Raw genomic sequence first — 20,942 nt, 5'->3', positions numbered from 1 at the left:
GTGTTCATCTAAACAGACCTGTCAATCAGTTGGACAGAAAACCAACCCTTAAGAAAACTGTTCTACGTGAAGACACATTAAGACGTTTGGAGGGGAAAGTAGCCCCTTATTGGGCTATAATACCCTAAAGTTCTTCTCTCTGTGCAGTTGCTTGGAGATGTTCACTGCTAAGCCTGCAATGTAAGTTCTAATTCAAAAAAGTACGATTTTTTTCCTTCCTCTACATTCTGTCTCTCTTTTAACAACTAGCCCAAATCTTAAGGCCACTCGTCCTGGCACGCTGGGCATCTCCACTCTCTAGAGAGCACTCTGCTTCTCTGCGGCAGCTGACAAGAGATCTCTACCTAAGAAAGCATGGCTTCCTTTCTTCCTCTTACTCATCTCCCTCCTTCCAGCAGCTGCCAGAAGGTTTCTTCCGGGTCTGTTTAATTTTTGTTTTTTATAAATCTATGAAACTCAGAACTTGCAAATGTGGTAGGAAAAAACAGAAACGTGCTCATATTTCAGAGTAACGCATTGAGTCCTTCCTGTAGAAAGGATCTGTGTCTACCCCGGATGTAGCCAGGTACCCAGTACTAACAATTTGTCTGTTGCAAGTTTTCCTTCTACCTAGACACGTGATCTAAGTGGCGCCTCTGGGCGGGCTCAGCGGCTTGGTGCACAGAAGCCCTGCTACACAGAGAAAGATGCTAATGGGCGGGAATGGAGGGGAATCTTCAAGGCAAGGCTGACCACCAAACCAGAGAGGTTAGACTAGATTTAGAAAGGCTCACGGTTGGCCAGAGCTGTAGATGGGACCGGATGGCAGATTTGGGGACCTTGACTCTATCTTCCAAGATTTCTGGTTCTGAATAAAATGCAGCTTAGAGTCAGTTCCTGTTTCTGCTCTCAGATGTTTCCTGAGTCAGGCACCAGGAATTTCAGTTTGTCACTTGTAAAATGGGACCCCTGACTCCCCAGTAACATTCTAAGGAAACTTCTTAATGCGTTACATTTGTTCGGAGGAATTTTTATGGAAAGAAGAAAGTGGAAACAGAAGCAGAGGAAACAGTCTTCAGACTTGATTTTTGGATGTCTCCTTTGATGACCTAAAACTTGAACAAGAGCCAGACAGGTAACAGAATAAAAGGAAACTGTTCCAAAAATTGCCTCCTCCCCAACGCCACCAGCCACAGTACATACACACAGACATTTAAATTTGAGGAAACAGGAAATGGTGGTTTGGAATGTAAAGTTATCCCCACTGAACTAACATGAAAATTTTTTAAAAGAAAAATCCAGAGACATAGTCAAATGTTTATGAGTACAAAAACTCTTTTTATACCTAACATTCTTATATCCAAGGGTATCAAATGTTAAAAATAACAATGCTAAACTATCCTGACAAATACAGTATTAAGACTTCAAATGACCAGGGAGACAAATAACAGAAAACACATCCAAAAGGGAGACTTCTAACTCAGCAAGCCTATGTACACATGGTAAGAGCTGGGGACAATGACCATGTAGAAATAACTACGAATAAAACACTTTGAATGTGCTTCACTGAGTAAATGAAGATTCTCCTCACTGAAAGCTAAGTACTGGGTTATAATGACCTATTATGATTCCACAGCGTGTGGTGGCAGCCTGTGGAAAGGCCAGGACAGGAGAAAACAGGACTGAGTTGACAATTTCCATATATAAGCACCTTCTAGATCCAACTTTCTGCCACCAAATAAAGCCAGAAAGGCACAAATACACAGCTTTGGTCATTTCCACTTCTCTTCTTCATCGGCATCTCTGTTTTATCTGCAGTTTTAATTAATTTCTTATTCACAGAAGAAGTCAATATCCTGAAAGAAGGGAAAAAGAGTGAATTTTCAGGCTGCTTCCAAAAAGCAGATGTAGATATTTTTAATTTAAAAATAAGATTTAATTTTGTATTTGGGATAAGTCAAGGTTGAAAACCTAAGGATTTGAAATAATTGTCACTTTAAGTCAAAGTTTAAGATAAAGGTTTTTCAATATACCTCTAGTTAGTTTTTTTGTTTGTTTTTTGGTTTTTGTTTTTTTTCACTGACAGGGTGCAGTGCCCTGTAGCGATGTTGGGTGAGCTGTGGCTGTTGGAGGACTATGTTTGAAGCATAGCAGTCAGCTTGGGAGACTCACTTCAAATGACCAAAGAGGCCCCAGGGCAGTGGGAGACTTTTTTTTTTTTTTTTTTTTTTTTTTTGGTTTTTGTTTTTTTTGCCTTCGTGCAGAAGCCACACAGATAAGACTTGAAGAAAATCCTGGATTTTCTAGACTAGTCTGATAATCTCAAAAACAGGTGGTGATTTTTTTCTTCAAACTCCATTTCATAAATAAATCTACCTTTCATAAGACCATCAGGAAGAATAGCTTAGTAAATATTTTTAGTTCCTTTCTCTATGACACAGATGCCTTCCATAAAAATAAAAGGAGTATTGTATTGTATATTTGAAACATGCTGTCAGTCTCCATTGCTACACACACACACACACACACCATACCATGCACACACATGCTCACACACATGCACACACATGCACATGCATGGGAAGAGAGTTAAGTATATGAGGTGACAGGTATGAATGGTGAATCATCCTTTTGGGATGATCATTTTCTAGTATGTGTATACATCCAAACATCAGGTTGATCATCTTCAAGATGCAATTATACTGGTCAATTATATTCCCAATAACGATAAAATACAGTTTTCAAAAGTTGAGACACTTAAGAAAATTAACTCAGAGCAATTATAGTGTTTGAAGAAAGTGTGCCAACCTCACAAGGCTGATAGTCAATATGTCCATTCTACATGTCACCAAACTCATAAAAGTCACTGTTGGCCCATTTTGTGCAGCAAAGACTGGAAACGGAAGGACATATTCTTTTCTTATCCCAAGATCTGAGTCATCCTCCAGTCACCTCGAAATGCTTACCGTGGTTGGAATCTCCTTGGTGGCCTCCTGGTACACTCGTTGCTCTCTAACCAAGTTGCTGGGGAAATAACCCACAATTCCCATCTCATCCTGGTGGTCACCATAAACCTGTGTGCCCAAAACAGCAGCAGTCAGGGAAAGCGGATGCCAGGTGTTTTGAGAAACTCTTCTCCTTGTAATGAAAACTCTGTGAGCCACAGCTTCCCTTTCGCTGCACATTCCAGGGAACTCAGAGCGAACGTGAAATTCACTGGCGGCATCAGGAATTGTGAGTCTGATTTTTTGGAACAGATCTGACTTGTCTCACTACCTTAACATTACTTCTCTTTCTGCACTCCCATGCCTTGCCTGAAATCATCTGGAATCTATAGAAAATTAAGGTCAGTAAAAACTTTAAAGCAAGTAGATCCCCCTTTTACAGTATATATACTTCCCGCATTTTAGCCATTCAGAGTCACGTGTAGTGAGTATATCCTGACTGACTCCATCAGTTTTGGGTATATATCTGGGATGGCATCAACCATGCGTCATCCCTCCCTGGTCTCTGCTTTAGTCTGCGGGTACATTTTAGCTCAAGCAAGCAGCTGCCGCAAAACGGAAGAGGGTTCTAACTTTTCCTAGAGGAATTTTCTCCTTTAGACTGACCAGTCACATACAACTCTTAGCAAATCGTCTTAGACATGTTTTGAAGGAGACTCCACTTCTGTGCAATGTGGAAGCCCCAGCATGCATGGTTTTTTTTTCCTGATCAAAACATCAATTTTATTGTGAAATCACCCTTTTCAAAAAATGCAATAGCAGAAAATGAATCTGAATTTCTGTGTTTCCATTTACAGTTCCCACATTGTCTTTACAGCTATTGTCTTTATTTATTGTCTTTACAGACATTAAAGGATTGAAGACAGGAAAGACAGGAAAAATTAAGAGTAACACAATATATATATATATATACATATATATATATATACACACACACATATATATATATATATACACACATACATATATATATAAACAATCTCATCTTACACTGCCAGCCCAGAATGCCCCAGCTCCATTTTCTGTTACCAGCTTGGAATAAACATAGATCTGCTGCCCTTTCTTGACATTGATGAACCTACAGTCCGGGGCATTGTAGTCTTCCTGTGCTCTTGCCAGAGAAATGGTATCTGAAAGGGAAAAAAAAGTGAAGTGACTAAATGTCCTACAAGTGAAGAGAAGTGTGTAAGAGAGGGAGGAAAGGAGAGTGCAGATGGGTTTCAAACAAAGAAGGGGGTAGGGGCTGCAGGAAATCTTAGGGGAGAGGATTCTCCTCCTCCACAGTTAGACACCAAACACAGACCTTGAGACCCAGCGCTCGGAACAAAGAGCACATTTAGCATTCACTACAAAACACAACCTGGCTTCATGCCAGACAGATTTTCCCATTATATGATAAAAAGATAATGAGAACCAAACCGTTAACAGCGCCTTACAGACACACTCCTCATCTGCACACAACTTCTTAGAAGAAAGTTTATCCATAAACATGCCATGCCCGGCACAGAGAGCCACAAGGCCCCCAAGCAAAAGAATCAATATTCTTGCCATCTTCCTTCTTGCTGTTTTGACTAGCACTCTTTGCCTGATTCAGTGGTTCTTTTATTCGAAAGCCAACTCTCTAGGTAAACACCCAGCCAATAGGAAGGAGCCACCCCACCCCTTTATCCCCTCCCCCATAATTTCATAATGTGTGCTCCTGGATTCCAGAGGCTTTTTAACATTTCATCTTCCAGAGAGAGTCAAACTCCATATGTTTGTGATCCACACAAATGGTGTGCTATGCTTAAAGCTTGTGGTGTCCACCAGCAGGGCACTGTTGAGAGGTCTATGAGACTGTCAACCATTGTTTACTTTTCTCTTTTGTCCTCCTGTTCTTTTGGTTTATGAGCAAACTTGTATTGATTGTAGACATTTATTCAAGATGTAAAATGGAGGCTGGGGAGAGAGTTCAGTGGATAAGGCACTTGTTACACAAGTGTGAAGAATAGAACCCCAGAACCCACGCAAGAACTGGACAGGCGTGGTGGCAGAGACAGACACAGACATCTTTGGAGGCAAGCTTGCTAACTACGGAAATTGGAGTCAACAAGCTCTGAGTTCAGCACGAACCTCAATAAATAAAATTAAGAGAAACTGGAAGAGATACCCAATATCAACGTCAGGCCTTCTCAGGAACACAGATGCATGCATCTACACACATGTAAACACAAACACACACATAGTGCCACACACATTTTAAAAAGTCAAAACATCTTGAGTACAAAATGTATTTTAGTGAGTCTAATAAAATTCTAGATTTACATAATATGTGCAAATATTTTTATATAATATAGTTTTGTATATGTAAATAATATTTACATAATATAAAGAACTCTCATACAAATATTTTTTGATAGGCTTTCTTAGAAATCATGTTTGGCCTGAGACACTGGTAGATTATATAACACATTAGTTAATATCACAACCACATCATGTCAATGTGGAAGCAAGAGATGGGTGGGGAAGGAAATGGGGACAAATCCTTCTTATAGCAGTGTACACTAGCTCATAGCACATTCCTGAGACAATTAGTTTATAAAGAAAAAGTTTGTGTGGGTTACAGGTCTGGAAGTTTTAGGTCCTGACCACTGCTCTCAACGATCTGGCTCTGTGGCATATCCTGGTGGAAGCCAGTAACAGAGAACAGCACTTGGGGCTGGGAAACAGAAGATAGAGAAAGAACAGCCAACGGGACCCTGCAATCCCCTTTGTGTCACCCCCAGTGACATATGGACCTCTCAGTAGGCCACACCCCTCAAAGCTGCTACCTCCTCCAACTGCACCAATCCAGGGAACACACATTTTAACGTGAAGGTGGTTTAGAGACACTCAAGATCAAAACTGTAACAAGTTCCTCCAAGGGTCATGTATTTAATCTACAAATACTATGATTGATCCCAGAGAAGAGGGTGAAACTTGAGGTTGTTATTGTGGTGGTTTCAATGAATGATGCTTTCATGCTACCATGCTTCCTACCATGACAATAATGGACTAAATGTATGACCTCTAAGCCAGTACCAATTAAATGTTTCCCTTCATAATAATGGTCATGGTGTCTTCACAGCAATAAAACTCTAAGACAGTTTTTCCTACTTTCCTGCTCTGAGCGTCTCTCCTATCGGAGGAAGAATAGGCAGTGGAACCTGGATCCCTACCCCTGGCCTGCCCCTGAACCTGGAACTTGGAAATCCTCACCCCCAAGCAATACTTAAGGGCTACCCTGTTCTTTTCCACTAGCTCACTGTGCATGTTTCAAAGCTTCTACAAATTCCATCTTCAGCCTCACCCACTGCTCCCACTCAGAGGCAGCCATCATTCTGTTTCCCCCCATTAAGTCTCTTGTATGAAGTTCGCTGTGTGCTTTAACTCTGGAACTCCTTGGCTCCCCATAGCTAAAATAGCCTCGCCCTGAAAAACGCTTTCAGGAACATTCTAGAAGTCACCAATACATAGTTCCACATAGTAAAGATACTGTGTGCATATACTGTGTGCCAAGTTTTGCTTTAGGCATGTGGAATCTAGCATCAAATAAAAACAGCTCTGGTCCAAAGGCTACCATTTACCAGGAGAGACAGACAGGATGTGGCTGCTTTTTATAGGGTGCGTGGCACCGGCATTTCTCTAGCCAAGTGAAATATGCTTAGTAAAATAAAAACGTTTCTTACTTGTCGTGGATATACACACCAGGCATGTAATACTTTTACTGTTTTGTTTGTGTGTGTGTAAGGGTTTTTAGGGCATGTGGGAGTTGTTTATCCTGTCTGCGTTGACCTGATTAGCAAGGCTCTTTTATGCAGTGTCTTTATTAGAGATGATAAAATCCCACAATGGCCAGAGCGTCCTTTGCTGACCACCCTGTCCACAGGTCACCCAGAGGGACTAAGATCCACTGCTACTGCGTCTTGGATTTTCAACCATCTTTCCTGCGTCACATCAAGGAGTGTGTGAATTAGGAACCACCTCGAAAGGAAATGGCAGTGTGGGTTTGATTTTGTTTTCCGCCTTTAATTTGAGGACCTAAAAGCATCTGTAGGAAAATACAAAAAAATTATTAACTCTTAGTTCTGACTGGATGGCTGTCTTCAGACTGTTCCAGTCCAAACCAGCAGTCAACATGGGCCTTAAAAGACAATTGCCGTTTTAGAACAACTTCAAGAAACAGGGACAGGGTAAGCTTGAGACTGCCACAGCATGCACACTGTGGCGCCCACAGCAGAGGGAAAGTTTAAATCACCCCACACTACTGCACCTAACAGATAGCTAAGGCTAATGTAGTATTTCAATTGGTCAAATAGGAATTTAATTAAATTTGTAACAATTCAGACCCAAGCAACCATGCCTAACATCATGCTCAAGACACTGTAGCCATTGGAGAAGCTGTAAGAGTTCTGACCAGTGCCCATGTGCCTCCTTTTTTCTGTGTTTCCTGGCGTTCTCCAGGCCCTTCTTTAAGTTACGTTTGAGCTGTCACTCTTGAAAATGGCTCCTTTTACATCTGTCACATCTAAGGATGTGCTGAATGTATGTAGAACTGAAGCTGGGTAGGCATAGAGTTCGGTATGAGGGGAACAAGGAAGAGCTGTGACTTAGTAATTGCCCTTTGGGCTAGATTTCTCCCCCAGTCAGATGCTGCGGCATCGGGGATCGATCTTAGACTCCCATCGCCTCACTCTTTCTTCTGTTTTGCTTTGCTTAATAAACTTGACTTAAAATGTTGGTGTCTCACCAGCGAATTCTTTCCAATGAGAAGACAGAGTCAAGGAGTACTCTGCCTGCTACCATCCTTCTGATGCACAAGATTCTGACGGTAAAGTACAGCTTACAGACCCCTATTATGAATGTCTCACCCTTCTGTCTAAAGTGTGCACAGCTTTGGGATGTACCGATCTATCTATCTATCTATCTATCTATCTATCTATCTATCTATCTATCTATCTATCTATCTATCTACCATCCATCCATCCATCCATCCATCCATCCATCCATCCATCTATATCTCTTTCTTGCTGCATTCTTTAGGACCCAGCTCCCTCTGAGGCCTTCAGGGAGAAATCCCAGGATAAGCCAGCAGTTCAATCTACTGCTAGTATTCCAGCTGCTGCTCGCTGCTTATCCACTAACCCTTAGTGAGACCCTGTCTCAGAAACAGAAAAAGGGCTGGGATAACTCACTGTCACGGTGTTTGCTCAGCATGCACAAAGTCCTGGGCTCACTGCAGTAAATCAATAGCTAATAAAATCTTAAATCTCAGGGACTACACCCCAGGCTCAGTCTCATCATTGGGAATAGGGTGGAGTATAAGGTCAATACGTTGAAATGTCCTTGATGAAGGATGCCCCATCCAAAGTACTATGACTCAGGAAAACTGAGGGACACCTTTTACCTCATCGTGTACTTTCCATCTTGCTCTCTCAGATGGGGACTCAACCACTCAGACTCACCTCTTGTTTACAGCATACACACTGCATGTAAAATGAAAAAAAATATGCATGCATGTGTGAATGTGTGTATGTAGATATTTGTGTGTGTGTGTGTGTGTGTGTGTGTGTGTGTGTGTGTGTGTGTGTGTGTGTGTGGTTCAACTCCTTAAACCCCAAGTTAAGAAAAAAATAATTCTTGATCTTCTTGAAAATGTAGCTTGGCCACCACCCTACCTGGCTGATGGGCTTTCTAAATTGAGAATGGGGGTTTAACACCCATAAGCTCCAGTTGGACTTCCCCATGTTCAGAATTCATGGCCTTAAAGTAAAGCCCTAGCTTCTGTAAAATCTGTAAACTGGATCCTAACTCAGATAATATAATCCCATGTGTGAGTCTGCTTTACTCACCTTATACTGATCATTAACTCAAAATTCAGTGGGAATAAAACTAAAGTACAACCAGGTGTTATGAAAAGGACAGGAAGGCCATTTGGGAAAGGTCCATGGTAGTCCTTCACAACGAAGCTCCCACACCCCAGTTGTTTGTTTCTGTTGGGAAGGAAGATCACTCAAAGTGGGAACAGGTGCTCTGGGCGACAGTTAGATACCAGATTTAGTTGCTTCAAGGAAAGGCCTGGTTGAGGGACCACAGACACTGCTGAGCTGATTCTGTGATATCCAGATCCACAGGTTCCTGGGTTCCCAGGTTACTTCCAGCTAGCTCTCCAGCGAAAAAGGCTGTAAAGAATTCTCTGGGTCCATTGTGCCTTTACTGGACCTGACAGTGAATCTCTCAGCCATCCTGAGCCATGCATTCTCTTCACTGCTGGCCCCCGCAAGAGAACATAACCATAGGCTATGTCTCCTAGTTCTACAGGGCAGAATAAGCTTTTCTATCCTAAGTTATAGTAAGAAGGCAGACTATCCCTTTCTAAGCTATGACATGGAACACACACACACACACACACACACACACACACACACACACACACGTACGTCTTGGCTCTACATTTTTTCCTTCCTTCCTTTTCAATTGCTTATACTAAGATGGTTTCCTGTTCAGGATCTGTTATTCTAGCCGAATCTTGCTGGAATGCTAAATTTGGTTATTCACAGATTCATGATATTAAAGACAGAAAATATTTGCAGAAGGCTTTAAAAAAATTAAGGTAATAGGAAACATAGGAGCATATCTTCAAAACTCAGATGCCAGTTACTGAGTTGACTGAACTCCATACAGGAGTTCTATGTACTATTTCTGCAATTTTGACATAAATGGAGATTATTAAGTTAGATTATCATCCTTTTGTTGGAAATCTAACACAGACACATGTGAACATCTACCTGCATGCTCACAGTCATTTTATTCCTAATACCCAATTTCTTATCCACTGATGTTACAAACTGGTGCTTCCAACACAGAGCACGCTTGCAGTAAATCTGCCTAGCTTACTCTTCGTCCGGTAGTTTGGGCAACTGTATACAACCACATGACAATCAAAATTGATTTCCATTCTCTCATCTCTAAGCAACCAGCTATCTGTCATAATCGTTTTGCTTTTTGGAGAAATTTTACTTTTATTTGGAAAAAATAAGTATTTGATACAGTAGTTTTAGGAATAATTTTTCTTATCTCCTCTTAATACATTTATGAGAAGAGTCTCTTTCTAAATCTAAAAATGACCTTTTTTAAGGCACACAAGAAAAACTTAAGTTCTATGGGAGTTTTAAGGAAATGTTCAAGCAAGAATATCAAGAAATGGTATTTTTCGCTATGTGCTATATTTGAAAAGTAAAGTCAGTTGCTAAAGATAGTTTCATTAGCAGGGAGAAGCCAAGTCATAAGTATAAGCAAAACTAAGAAGGCTTTGGAAATCTGTTTAACAATTACAAAGAACTTACAGTAGGGCACAGTGTAATCTTAACACTCGGGTGCCGGCCTGGTCTACATTTGCGAAATCTTGTCTCTAAACAATGGGCAGGGGACTTAAAGCTAGGCTGTAGACTGCATACCTAACATCTAACCTATGTATACCACAGTGTCGCCAAGAAAGATCGCCTCTGTTTTAGGAAACAGAGATTACATAACCTTTCTCTTGGAGGAGGTCTGGCATTTTATTCATTGTTTTAAATCTATTTATTTATTTTGAGGAAGGGTCATGTAAACAGCTAACACTGGTCTTAAATTTGCAGTAATCCTCCTGCCTCTGCCTCCACAATGCTGGAATTATACGCAGACAGTACCAACCCTGGGACCCTTGACTGAAAGTCATCCAGAATTGAGACTAGATATTAACCTTTAAGAAGGGAAAAAGTAAATGTCACACTGCAGGCAGCAATCCCATTTCTTGTTTTTCTAGACAACAGTAAGCAGTTATTATCACATGGCCACTAATACTGTACGGTCCACTGTGCCCTGGACACAGGAAGCAACTGTGCTGTGTACTCACAGCGGGGTGATCATTTTACTAACATGCTGCTCACTGGGTGCTGTAATCTGTTCCCTTCAACGTCTGTATCATTAGCTGCTCCAAAGTGACCTAAACCCCCACTCTGGGGGTTTACATACTTTCAAATGTGTAGGAAAATAAGTGCTTCATGGTAGGACAATAGACCAGTAAACAGAATACAAATAAAAGTTTATTGTACAAAATTAAGGCTTTGTATTTCATAGTTCACCAAAACTAAAAAAAAATTAGGTGACTCTTTTTCCAAAACTTCACCTTCACTTCCAACCATTTCAAACAACTTGACTGAATATAATTAAAACAAAAGCTATAAATAATACCAAGTCCTTTAAAACTGGCACTCCCCGTGTTACTTCTTGGCATAGGTAATCTTCATGGCATGGGATGGTGTGATCTTAAACCCTTGCAGAGCATCTCTGGCTGCTCCAGCCTGCCCATCATTTTCAAATTCTACAAACGCAATATCATGTCTCCCCGGGACCAGGCGAACTTCCTTGAAACCAGGGAACCTAGGAAAAACAAAAGCAATAAACACAGGCAAATGCATACGTAAACTTGTTGAGTAACTTCCCACTCTGGTCTAGGAAAAACAATCACATGCAACCAGGAATCCCAAGTAGGATAGAGGCATTTGACATAAAAGTTTACCATGGAGGGATTCCATGAGTACATGCTAATTCCACAAATTCTACTTCTGTCTTGTTAAAGGTTTGTTTCCCATTTTATCCATGAGAATAATTCCAACAGAGGACAGCTAGCTCTTTAGATTCTAAGCCTGAGACTGGCTTCAATCCATGACTAATCCCAGACTAAATCGATGACCCTGCAGAGAACGACTGTTGTGGAGTGACAAATGACCTCAATGTAGAGAAGTGCTAGTTGTCCTGTTAGGAGGCTCCTATGAACAGATGTTTGGTTTAAAACAACAACAACAACAACAATAACTTACTGGTTGAACAACATGGATAACATCATCTCATTCGTCTCTTCTGGTAAGTTATTAAGGAACAGGATATAGTTTGGAGGGTAATCAGGGACCTATTAAAACAAAAGACCAAGTTAACCTGGGAAAAATCTGTACTGCAAGGTATTTGGTTTAAGAAACATGAAAACCTCATCTGCAGAGAACGCCACTGAAGCTCACAATGAACACAACGAAATCTGAACACAACGGAAGAAAGCTGAGAACAATGACGGCTAGAAACTTAACAACAGTTGAGGCCAGCATGGAAGCCAGGACACCCCAAATCTGGAAGGTTATGATTCTGGGAAAACTATTTATAGATGAAACACCCGTGGGTCAGTCATGACTGGAGAATTCTGTCACCTGGAATAGAGAATTGAAAAACTAGGAAAGGCAGCCACATCAGGCTCTTTAGCTAGTCACTCTACTTAGCTCACACTACGGGGTGTGAGTCCTGGGCACCACTGATTACTATCAGAACAGGAGATAATTTACAACTAGTGTTACTACTGAGAACCACAACCTGCTGATATTTACTCTGTGTGTTGATGTGTATGTGTGTGTGAGTTAGTGAGTTCATGTGTACACACACACACACAGTAAATGGTATGAGTTGCATCTACTTATCTAAAACAAACAGAAACAAGCAGAATACTAGATACTAAGTCATGTCCTTGATACCCCAACCTGAAACTACAGGGAGTATATAAAGGATTTATACATAAGAAGATACCTTGGCTACTTGGTAGTATCATGGAGGGAAAGACCAAGTATAAAAAGCAATTAGTGAACAAGTAAAGACAGAGAATCAAGTGCTGGTATTTATGAACTGACTACAAGTTCTAAGAGTTCAAAGACTAGAAAGAAAGATCATAAGAAAAAGCACAGGATCAGGTATAGCGATAATATCTGTAATCCCAGCACTCAGGAAGTTAAGACAGGAGGACTGAGAGTTTTGAGAGTATATCAAGACTGTCTCAGTAGGGCTGAAGGGTGGTGGGCAGCTCAGTAGTACAGCACTTGTCTAGTCTAGGCCAGGGGTTCAATCTCCAGCAACAAAGGAGAGAAAAAAAATTAAAAGCATATAACTCTAATATTCTAACTTTCTTGGTGATACAGAGGTGTGGGTCATGTCAGAACAGGAAATATAAAAATGAGGCTGAATTGGGGAAGAGGAGGCAACCACCGCTGCCCAACGTGAATCTGAAAAAGACAGGGCAGTGCATCAGGACCTGGATGGAAACAGGCCTCACGAGTACTCTGTCATGTGCCTTCAATCACTCAGCTCTCACACTTTCTGCCTTGTCACCGAGTCATGGGAAACAAGTGGTCAGGCCAGGTTTTGTTTGCTTGTCTTAGGAAACTTACATGATTTGAAGAGCGAGTTTCTTAAAATGACAAGCAATTATGCCTTGCAAATGAATTACTTGTTTTTGAAGACTTGTACACTATTTTAAATAGCAGTAATTTTTATTATAAGGCAAACACTCTATGGAGGAAAACATTACCTGAGGATTTGGTGCTGCATTTCCTTGAGTATTAGCTGAATTTGGTGTTCCCTACAAAAAAGATATTGAGATTAAGAAATGGTTAAATTTCAGTCCTGCTAAAAAAGCAAGTGCTATTTATAACATAAATATAACATAAACAACATAAAAATAACTGTAAAGATCTTACTCCATTTCAGTTTAAGATCTTATGTCTTAAGTATTTAGTTTGTTAGTTATTCCTGAAATGTTATTCTTATCCCTCAACTCCACAGACCACATTATAAAACTTAACACTTGAATTTCTTTTTGAGACAGTCTCGCTATGTAGCTCAGCTGTCCTGGAATTCACTGTGTAGACCAGGCTACCTGCCCCTTCCTCCTGAGAACTGGGATTAAAGGTGTGCCAATACCACACCCTGCTTTCATGTTTAAACTGTCAATGATGCAGAGACCAAGTGTGCTGTGAGGGTTACATCTGAGGGCAGACTCCATCTAGGAGTCTCAAAAATAAAATAAAATAAAAAATAATGAAGGACAAAAGGAACAGTCTTGCTTTTTAAAAACAACATTATAACTGACATTATACAGAGTCAAATTGATCATTTTTAATCCAGAAGTAACTACTCTTGTTTTATACTGTTACTTTTACTAGAGATCACAAATGTTGCCCCTGTAATTGGTCAAAGAAGCTCTGAGTAGGACACTCATGATGAAGAGATTATGTACAATTTATAGGCAGATTTCAAGAAAAGTGCCATTAAGTATCTTATAGAAAGATGCCATGAAACAGTATACAAATCAGAATAAAACTGTTTACTGCAATTCTCTGATATTCTAAATTGTTGCTTAAATATAAACACTAAAATTTTACAAATTTAATTATCCCAGCCTCTTAAAACCTTTTTAAACACATACGTGTACAATAGATACAATCCCCAAAGACCATGCCTCATATAAGTGAATAAACACACACACACACACACGGACACGGACACGGACACAGACACAGACAGACACACGTATCCACATGTGCGCTGCTCTGTCTCACCTGACCAGGCTTCTTGTTTGCAGCTGCTGCAGCCTGTTCCATGGTTTTAGCTTTCTTCTTTTCCTTTTTCTTTTCCTTGTCAGCGAAAGTACCACGCATTTTAGATATTATATCGGAATCTGTTTTTGCGTACTGAATTCTCTGTTGTAATTATAGGAAAACAATTTACTTCACTTTGTTGAAGGATGTTTACACTAGTTGTTAACCTTTTAAACCCCAGCACATAAGTACACTGCAAACCAATTTTAAACACATCTCTAAGGAAATCATTGGAATAGATTGGTAGAAATAAATTAAGTTGTGGCCTATGATTCACAATAAGGACACTACACCCAACTGTCTTTAATAAAGGACAATCATGGTTGGGCTGGGTGGCTCTGATCTATAATCTAAGCACTCAAGAGGCCAAGTCAAGAACACCACACACCGGAGGCCAGCCTGGGCTACAGAACAATTTTAAGGCCAGTCTGAAAAACACTTAGAATTTAGTTCAAAATAAAGGTGAAGAGATACAGCTGAATAGGAGAGTGAAGACTATCATGTATAAAGTACAAAGTTTAATTCCCACCACTACCAGACTTCATGTTGTAAGAACAAGGATAAAGAAGCTATATTACTACTACTTCTGTCTTAATAACTAGGAAAACTTACCAGTAGCTCATAAAAAGAATCAATATGTGTCAATCATCTATGGAATGTATCATGGTATTTGTTATTTCCAGTGATAGATCCTGAGATCTGTAAATGACTTTCCTTTGAATTTATCATTTTCAAAAAATGAATTCAGCAACTTAAATGTTAAAGTGGCTTGAGAGGGCTGTAGAGATGGCTCAGTGGTTAAGAGCACTGGCTGCTCTTCTAAAGGTCCTAAGTTCAAATCCCAGCAACCACATGGTGGCTCACAATTATCTGCAATAGGATCTGATGCCCTTTTCTGGTGTGTCTGAAGACAGCTACTTATATACATAAAATAAATATAAATCTTTTAAAAAAAAGTGGCTTGAGAGGGAACAGAGAGACCACACATTAGTCTCCTATAGCAGAGAGCCAGCAAGATGATAGGCACCTGAGACTAGGAAGCACTCAAACACACTAGCCTATGCTAATGCTTTATCAAGTACATTGCACAATCCAACAGCTCAGTGAGTCTCTGGGCAAGATTCTGACACAGTAGGTCTAGGTAAGGCTTCAGACTCTGCTTTTAGCAAGCATAAAAGGGAATGATGAACAGCTTTAAGCAATAGACAGACTAATACATTACCCACGTGGCTAAACTCACCACTGATGAGATGACCAAATATTTCTGCCAACAATAAACTGTAGTGATCTAGGGTATAAATGTCTACAAGGTGTAATTTCAACTCAATCAAACACATCTATGGAGCTCAGAGTCAATATTTCTTGGATGATATCAAAACATTATAATTCTATGAAGTATTCTTATTCCAATACTACTGATCTTGGTCTGAAGAGAAGGAAAAGCACTTTCAAGTAGAATAAATAGAAGGCAAGGATTTCTTAAAACCAAAGGGATTCTTTCTTTCTCCTTATTCAGCTAGGAAAGAATTCACCTGGGGAAGAAGAGGAAAAGCAGGCACCCCTCAGAACCCCAGGCTGGGCCTGGTCTTCTACTACAGCAGACTCCACACAGCTCTGCTAACCTTCCCTTCATTCTAACAGACAAGACCACTCAGAAGAATTCAGTTCTCTTAGGTCTTCAACCTTGTCCCTGACCTGAACCGATCTTGGGTACCTGACTTGTGTGACTTTACAACACAGTCACCTAAGAACGTATCTGAGTTCAACAACAGCTCGTACTAGGACGTAATGCAGTCTGTCCAGGGACAATTGGCACTTCTACAGATACTGCTAAGCTGAGGTGCTTTTAGCTTCTAGTGGGTAGAGGCCAGGGATTCTACTAAACACTGGTGATTAGCAAAGATCCCAAAGTGCACTACTAAGAAACTCTGGTCCAAATGACCATGTAAAATAAAATGTAACTCATCCCTTAAAGATAGCAAAGAGCACGATTGACATTTATCCCAAAACGCTCGTGACAGAAGCCTCAGAACAGTAGTTCTACTTCACTGAGGCAATTTGTTCTCAGTTAGAAATCGAAGCAAATTGTGCTCCCTTCTGATCTAATGTAAAAAAACCCTAAATACAAGTAAGGCAGCTCAAAGCGTCGCATTCACCCTGCCCAGATGCTGGAGATCTGGCAGCTCCTGCTAACCTCCCTCAAGGCAGACAGAGAACAGAAAACAGTTGCCACTTCAACTTAGCCAAAGTGTCTAAAGATGTCTTATGCTCTAAGCACATGAGATCTAGACTGCTAATTCTTCATATTGAGTAGTATTAGCTGATTTCAGGAATTTCACCTTACTGAAACCAGGAAAGAGTGTGATACAGCACAAGGGCTCCGCTGTAGTGTGCCAGCTCACAGTATGGGGTTGGCTGGAGCACCCCCACTCCCATTCTCTGTGTATTTACTGTTTTTCCTGATTTTCTTGCTATCTAAGAGAAGGGCTACCACAGAAGAGCATCTGGCTAGTGAGGCCTGCAATCTTACTGCCTGACCGTATTAAAAATATGTTCCCTCCTAGCATACAGAAAAGCACAACCTTAGATGTTTTAATAAGATTGGTGTCCAAGTGCTGATGCACTGGCTATAGGAATGCACCCTAAATGGACAAGATTAGCCTCATGCCCTATCTTTCTCCATGACATACAAGGGCTAGACAGAAGGCCAAATCCAGATTATGACCAGTTTTTGTGCAGCCTGCGAGTTAATAATTTTTAACACATTTTTAAAAGGTTAAAAACACACAAACAAAACAATAAGTATCAGAAACTTTATGTGGTCAGCAAAGCTTGAAGTGTCTATTCTAGTCCTTTGGATCCCCAATTTAATCCAAAGATTCAATTTGCTCATATTGTAGGGTGGTGAGTGTGAACAGAAGGACAGAATCTGCCAATGGCAAAACCAGAATGAGGATTCAGATCCTCTAAACCACAGGCCTTGGCTCTCCAAGGCCTCATTACACAATTTTCCAATCCTAGCAGAAAGGCAGTATGAATCCATACTCAAGATACAATGTATGTACTCACACTTAAGACATGTGTTCAACTCATTTCCAATCCTCTGTCACTGAGTCTTACACCCAGGGACCTCATGCCCTCTGGACCAGCCTTTCCACTTGATTCTTTGAGACGAAGCCTTATATACCCTGGGATCTCCTTGAACTTCTGATCCTCCTGCCTCTCCTCCCAAGAGCTGAGAATACGCGCATGTAACACCATGACTACCTTAATTTCTCATTTTTTAAAAGAATTTTACTTGTATTGTTACCTTATTTTTCAATGATATAAATCATAATATATTTTAGCTTTGCTCATTTTAACTAGAATAAATTAACAGTTAATTCAGCTGTAGTAGTGTGTATTTATAACAATATTCATATAAACCTTGTGTGGTGGTGCACTCCTATCATCCCAGCACTTGGGGAGTAGAGTCTAAAGGATTAAGCCCTGGCAATATAACAAGTTAAAGGCTAGCCTAGGGTACCAGAGACCCTTTCTCAAAACAAATAAAATAGCTACAAAATATCCCTAAAATCTCTAAACAAACAAACAAACAAACAAAATCAAACACACAGAAAGCAATAACTTAGTATTAACTCTTCACTTAAAAAAAAAAAAATCTATTGACCGGTCAATAATGACTACAGTAGAAATAATAGGATCAGCTCACCATTGGTTTACCATAAAATGGAAATCCTTGTAACTGTCTCAAAGCATTTGTGGATGAGCCCAGTTCCTTAAATATAACAAAAGCCTGCCCTCTCATCTTCATGGTCTTTAAAGCCACAATATCTACCACATGTCCAAACTGAGAAAACAGGGCATACAGGGATCTCTTCAATTCTGTACAAACAAGAAAGAAAACATTTTGTGAAGGAAACAAGAATTAAGTTCTTCATAAAATAACAATACAATGAGCACCCTTACCATTCATTTATTTATACTGACTTAGCAAAAACACACTACTCCCATTGGCTACCCAATTAAAAGTTATTTGAAGCCGGTTGGGGATTTAGCTCAGTGGTAGAGCGCTTGGGTTCAAGGCGGTCCCCAGCTCCAAAAAAAAAAAAAAAAAAAAAAAAAAAAAGAAAAGAAAAGAAAAGTTATTTGAAGCCACTTGTGAATTAAAACATTCAAAACACACAATCCCTGCAAATTCTTATATTAAAAATTCTTAAAAGTGTGTAAAAATGGGATAAACCATTGTTGAACACCAAGATGACTAAAGGAGACACTGAGACCATTCCTAAGACACAAGTGAATAACCGCATGTTAGTTGTGAAAAAGCGGTTTTTAAAAGAACATACCTTCTTTTTTAATTTTGTCATTCATGTTGTTGATATAAATCGTGTGATTTGGTCTGATATCCATGTTTGGGTAAAACTCTTCAAGTAGCCTAAAAGAAATAATAAATAACCTATTATTAGCAAGGAGGGTTAAATCATGCAGGTTATGGCATAGCCAAAACCAACAACTATTAGCCGATCCATTATTTTTCCACCACTGACATCAGAAAACGTCAGCTGAAGTAGACAGTAATTCCTCCCTAACTTCATAACCATCTCTTTTAGACAAATGGAAAATAGCTCCCAAGATCAAAGCCTGGTAGAACAATACCAAGATTCTACAAATTGGTAGAATCTGTCAGCACATAGGCAGAGTTAGAAACATTATTCAGGTTATTCTTTCTTAAGCCCCACTTAAATGATATTGCCCTTTCATCTACAGAATGAAGTAACTTTTTAAAGTATACTTACTAATTCTTTGAGAATGTCATACGATGTATTTTGATCATATTCACCAGAAAAGTTTTTCAGTAAAATGAGTTGAACATTTTATAAAAGATCAGTAAACACACACGTAGTTTAAAAAAATTGTAATAAAACAATACAAATTAAAACACAGTTCATGGATTCACTCACGAATGTATTTATTGAAACGTTTAGTGTGTGTGTGTGTGTGTGTGTGTGTGTGTGTGTGTGTGTGTGTGTATGTATGTGTTTACTAGTGCCATCGTGTATGGTGAGGTCAGAGAACAACCTTTCAGGGGCTTTCACTTCTGTCTCTTCAGGGGCTTTCACTTCTGTCTCTTCGTCCACTATGTGAGTCACAAGAGCCAAACTCAAAGTGGGCAAGGTCAAGTAGCAAAAATCAAGAAGGCCTGCCAAGCCATCTCGACAGCCCTCAAATCTATTTATGTGTGTGTAGATAGACAGACAGACAGACAGATAGGTAACTCAATGGACAGTTTAGAAAGATAATTCAGAACTCATATTCTTGTACCAATAATATACAGATTCAAGTTCTGTCTATGCTTTTACAACCTGCTTCGAGGTGGGGCAAGTTCCTTAATGTCTCAAGTCCTCAGTTACAAATTATGGATACTAACTGCGCCTATAAAATGAAGCCCATAAGATTATGAGACAGACATCTAGCAGTCTGCGTCAGTAAGCACCTAAAGTTACTATTTATTATCGATGGCTATTACACGTTAAAGGACGCAAGTGTCCAATGTCATACAACAAGCTGTTCTGAACATCAGAGTGTTACTTACAGGAAGGGCCTGCACTATGTAGGTAACGGATAAGTAACGTTTATCAAAGGTTTGCCTCCCAAATGGGAACCTGGAGAAGGGCTGGTGTCTCACCTGAGGGACAAGAACAAAGGCTCTGGCATTAGCTCCTGCGGGCACCTGAAACCCAAAAGGCTGCCGGCGGTCGGAGGGAGACTGAGAGTGCACAAAGAACTGTACACCCTGCCCCGCCTCCAAGCAAGCAACGTGCTATTTTCTCTCCTTGGGCTAATTTCTATGTCAGCTCGAGCCTCTTTAAACACCTGCTGATCTGCCCAACACTAGGGTCCTCGGACATTAAAAATCCAACCATCCCGCAGAGAACAGGATACGACGCCGGGCCTTAACCCGCCAGCCCTAGGGTCGCCGTCCCTTCCTTCCATGCGTCCGCGGAGCCCGGAACCGCGCAACCAACGACACCTTCGCTCTGGCTGGCTCAGTCCGGACGGGACAGATCCCACCAAAGGCCGAGACCAGCCACAGCAAGGAAGACCCCGGCAAACCCACCTGAAGCCGGCGCGGTCCGCTTGAAGCTAAAGCCGGAAGAGGCTCCCAGCGCCGGAAGAGGACCGCCACACTCCTCAATCGAACTCAGATAAGTCGAAGAGCCGAGCACCGATTCAATCGAGATCTCCTCGCCAGGGTCGCCAGCGGCAGAATCTTTCTGCGCATGCGCATTCCCGTAGCCTGGAGGTTATAGTGGAAAGGGGAAGAACTGGGTGGGATCAACTTAGGATACAGCGGTCAAGGAGTGAAGGCAGAGAAGGGAAGGGTAGGGCATCGTTTCCATTACTGAAACTTTGAAGTTTCCCAACTTTATGATGTGAAAAATTTTACAGGAGCGTGTCTCCAGCGGCAACTTAGTCAAGCCTT

The 20,942-nt window shown here is 40.6% G+C and overlaps 2 protein-coding genes across 4 annotated transcripts; both read right to left on the bottom strand.

Moving 5' to 3' along the window:
- Positions 1-1,296: 1,296 nt before the first annotated feature.
- On the bottom strand, positions 1,297-4,552 carry Otor (otoraplin). Its single transcript, NM_001108960.1, has 4 exons — positions 4,421-4,552; positions 3,975-4,114; positions 2,946-3,053; positions 1,297-1,835 (listed from the first exon to the last, which is right to left on the bottom strand). Exons 1-4 carry the CDS (start codon positions 4,533-4,535, stop codon positions 1,812-1,814), a joined length of 387 nt encoding a protein of 128 aa, NP_001102430.1. The 5' UTR covers positions 4,536-4,552; the 3' UTR covers positions 1,297-1,811.
- A 6,521-nt stretch (positions 4,553-11,073) lies between these two features.
- Positions 11,074-20,624, bottom strand: Snrpb2 (small nuclear ribonucleoprotein polypeptide B2). Of its 3 annotated transcripts, none has more exons than XM_039105469.2 (7): positions 20,145-20,624; positions 18,805-18,893; positions 18,168-18,340; positions 14,417-14,557; positions 13,387-13,437; positions 11,864-11,952; positions 11,074-11,423 (listed from the first exon to the last, which is right to left on the bottom strand). In XM_039105469.2, exons 1-7 carry the CDS (start codon positions 20,171-20,173, stop codon positions 11,264-11,266), a joined length of 732 nt encoding a protein of 243 aa, XP_038961397.1. In that variant the 5' UTR covers positions 20,174-20,624; the 3' UTR covers positions 11,074-11,263. The 3 variants fall into 3 exon arrangements, with proteins under 3 accessions (XP_038961397.1, XP_038961398.1, NP_001102062.1); XM_039105470.2 differs by lacking the exon at positions 20,145-20,624 and adding an exon at positions 20,052-20,144; NM_001108592.3 differs by having other exon boundaries at positions 11,076-11,423; positions 20,577-20,604.
- Between the last annotated feature and the right edge of the window lie 318 nt (positions 20,625-20,942).

Source organism: Rattus norvegicus, chromosome 3, assembly GCF_036323735.1.
Source record: "Rattus norvegicus strain BN/NHsdMcwi chromosome 3, GRCr8, whole genome shotgun sequence".
NCBI classification, from domain to species: domain Eukaryota; kingdom Metazoa; phylum Chordata; class Mammalia; order Rodentia; family Muridae; genus Rattus; species Rattus norvegicus.
The sequence above is the reverse complement of the archived record's forward strand: the minus strand, read 5'-3'. Positions and strand labels throughout refer to the sequence as shown.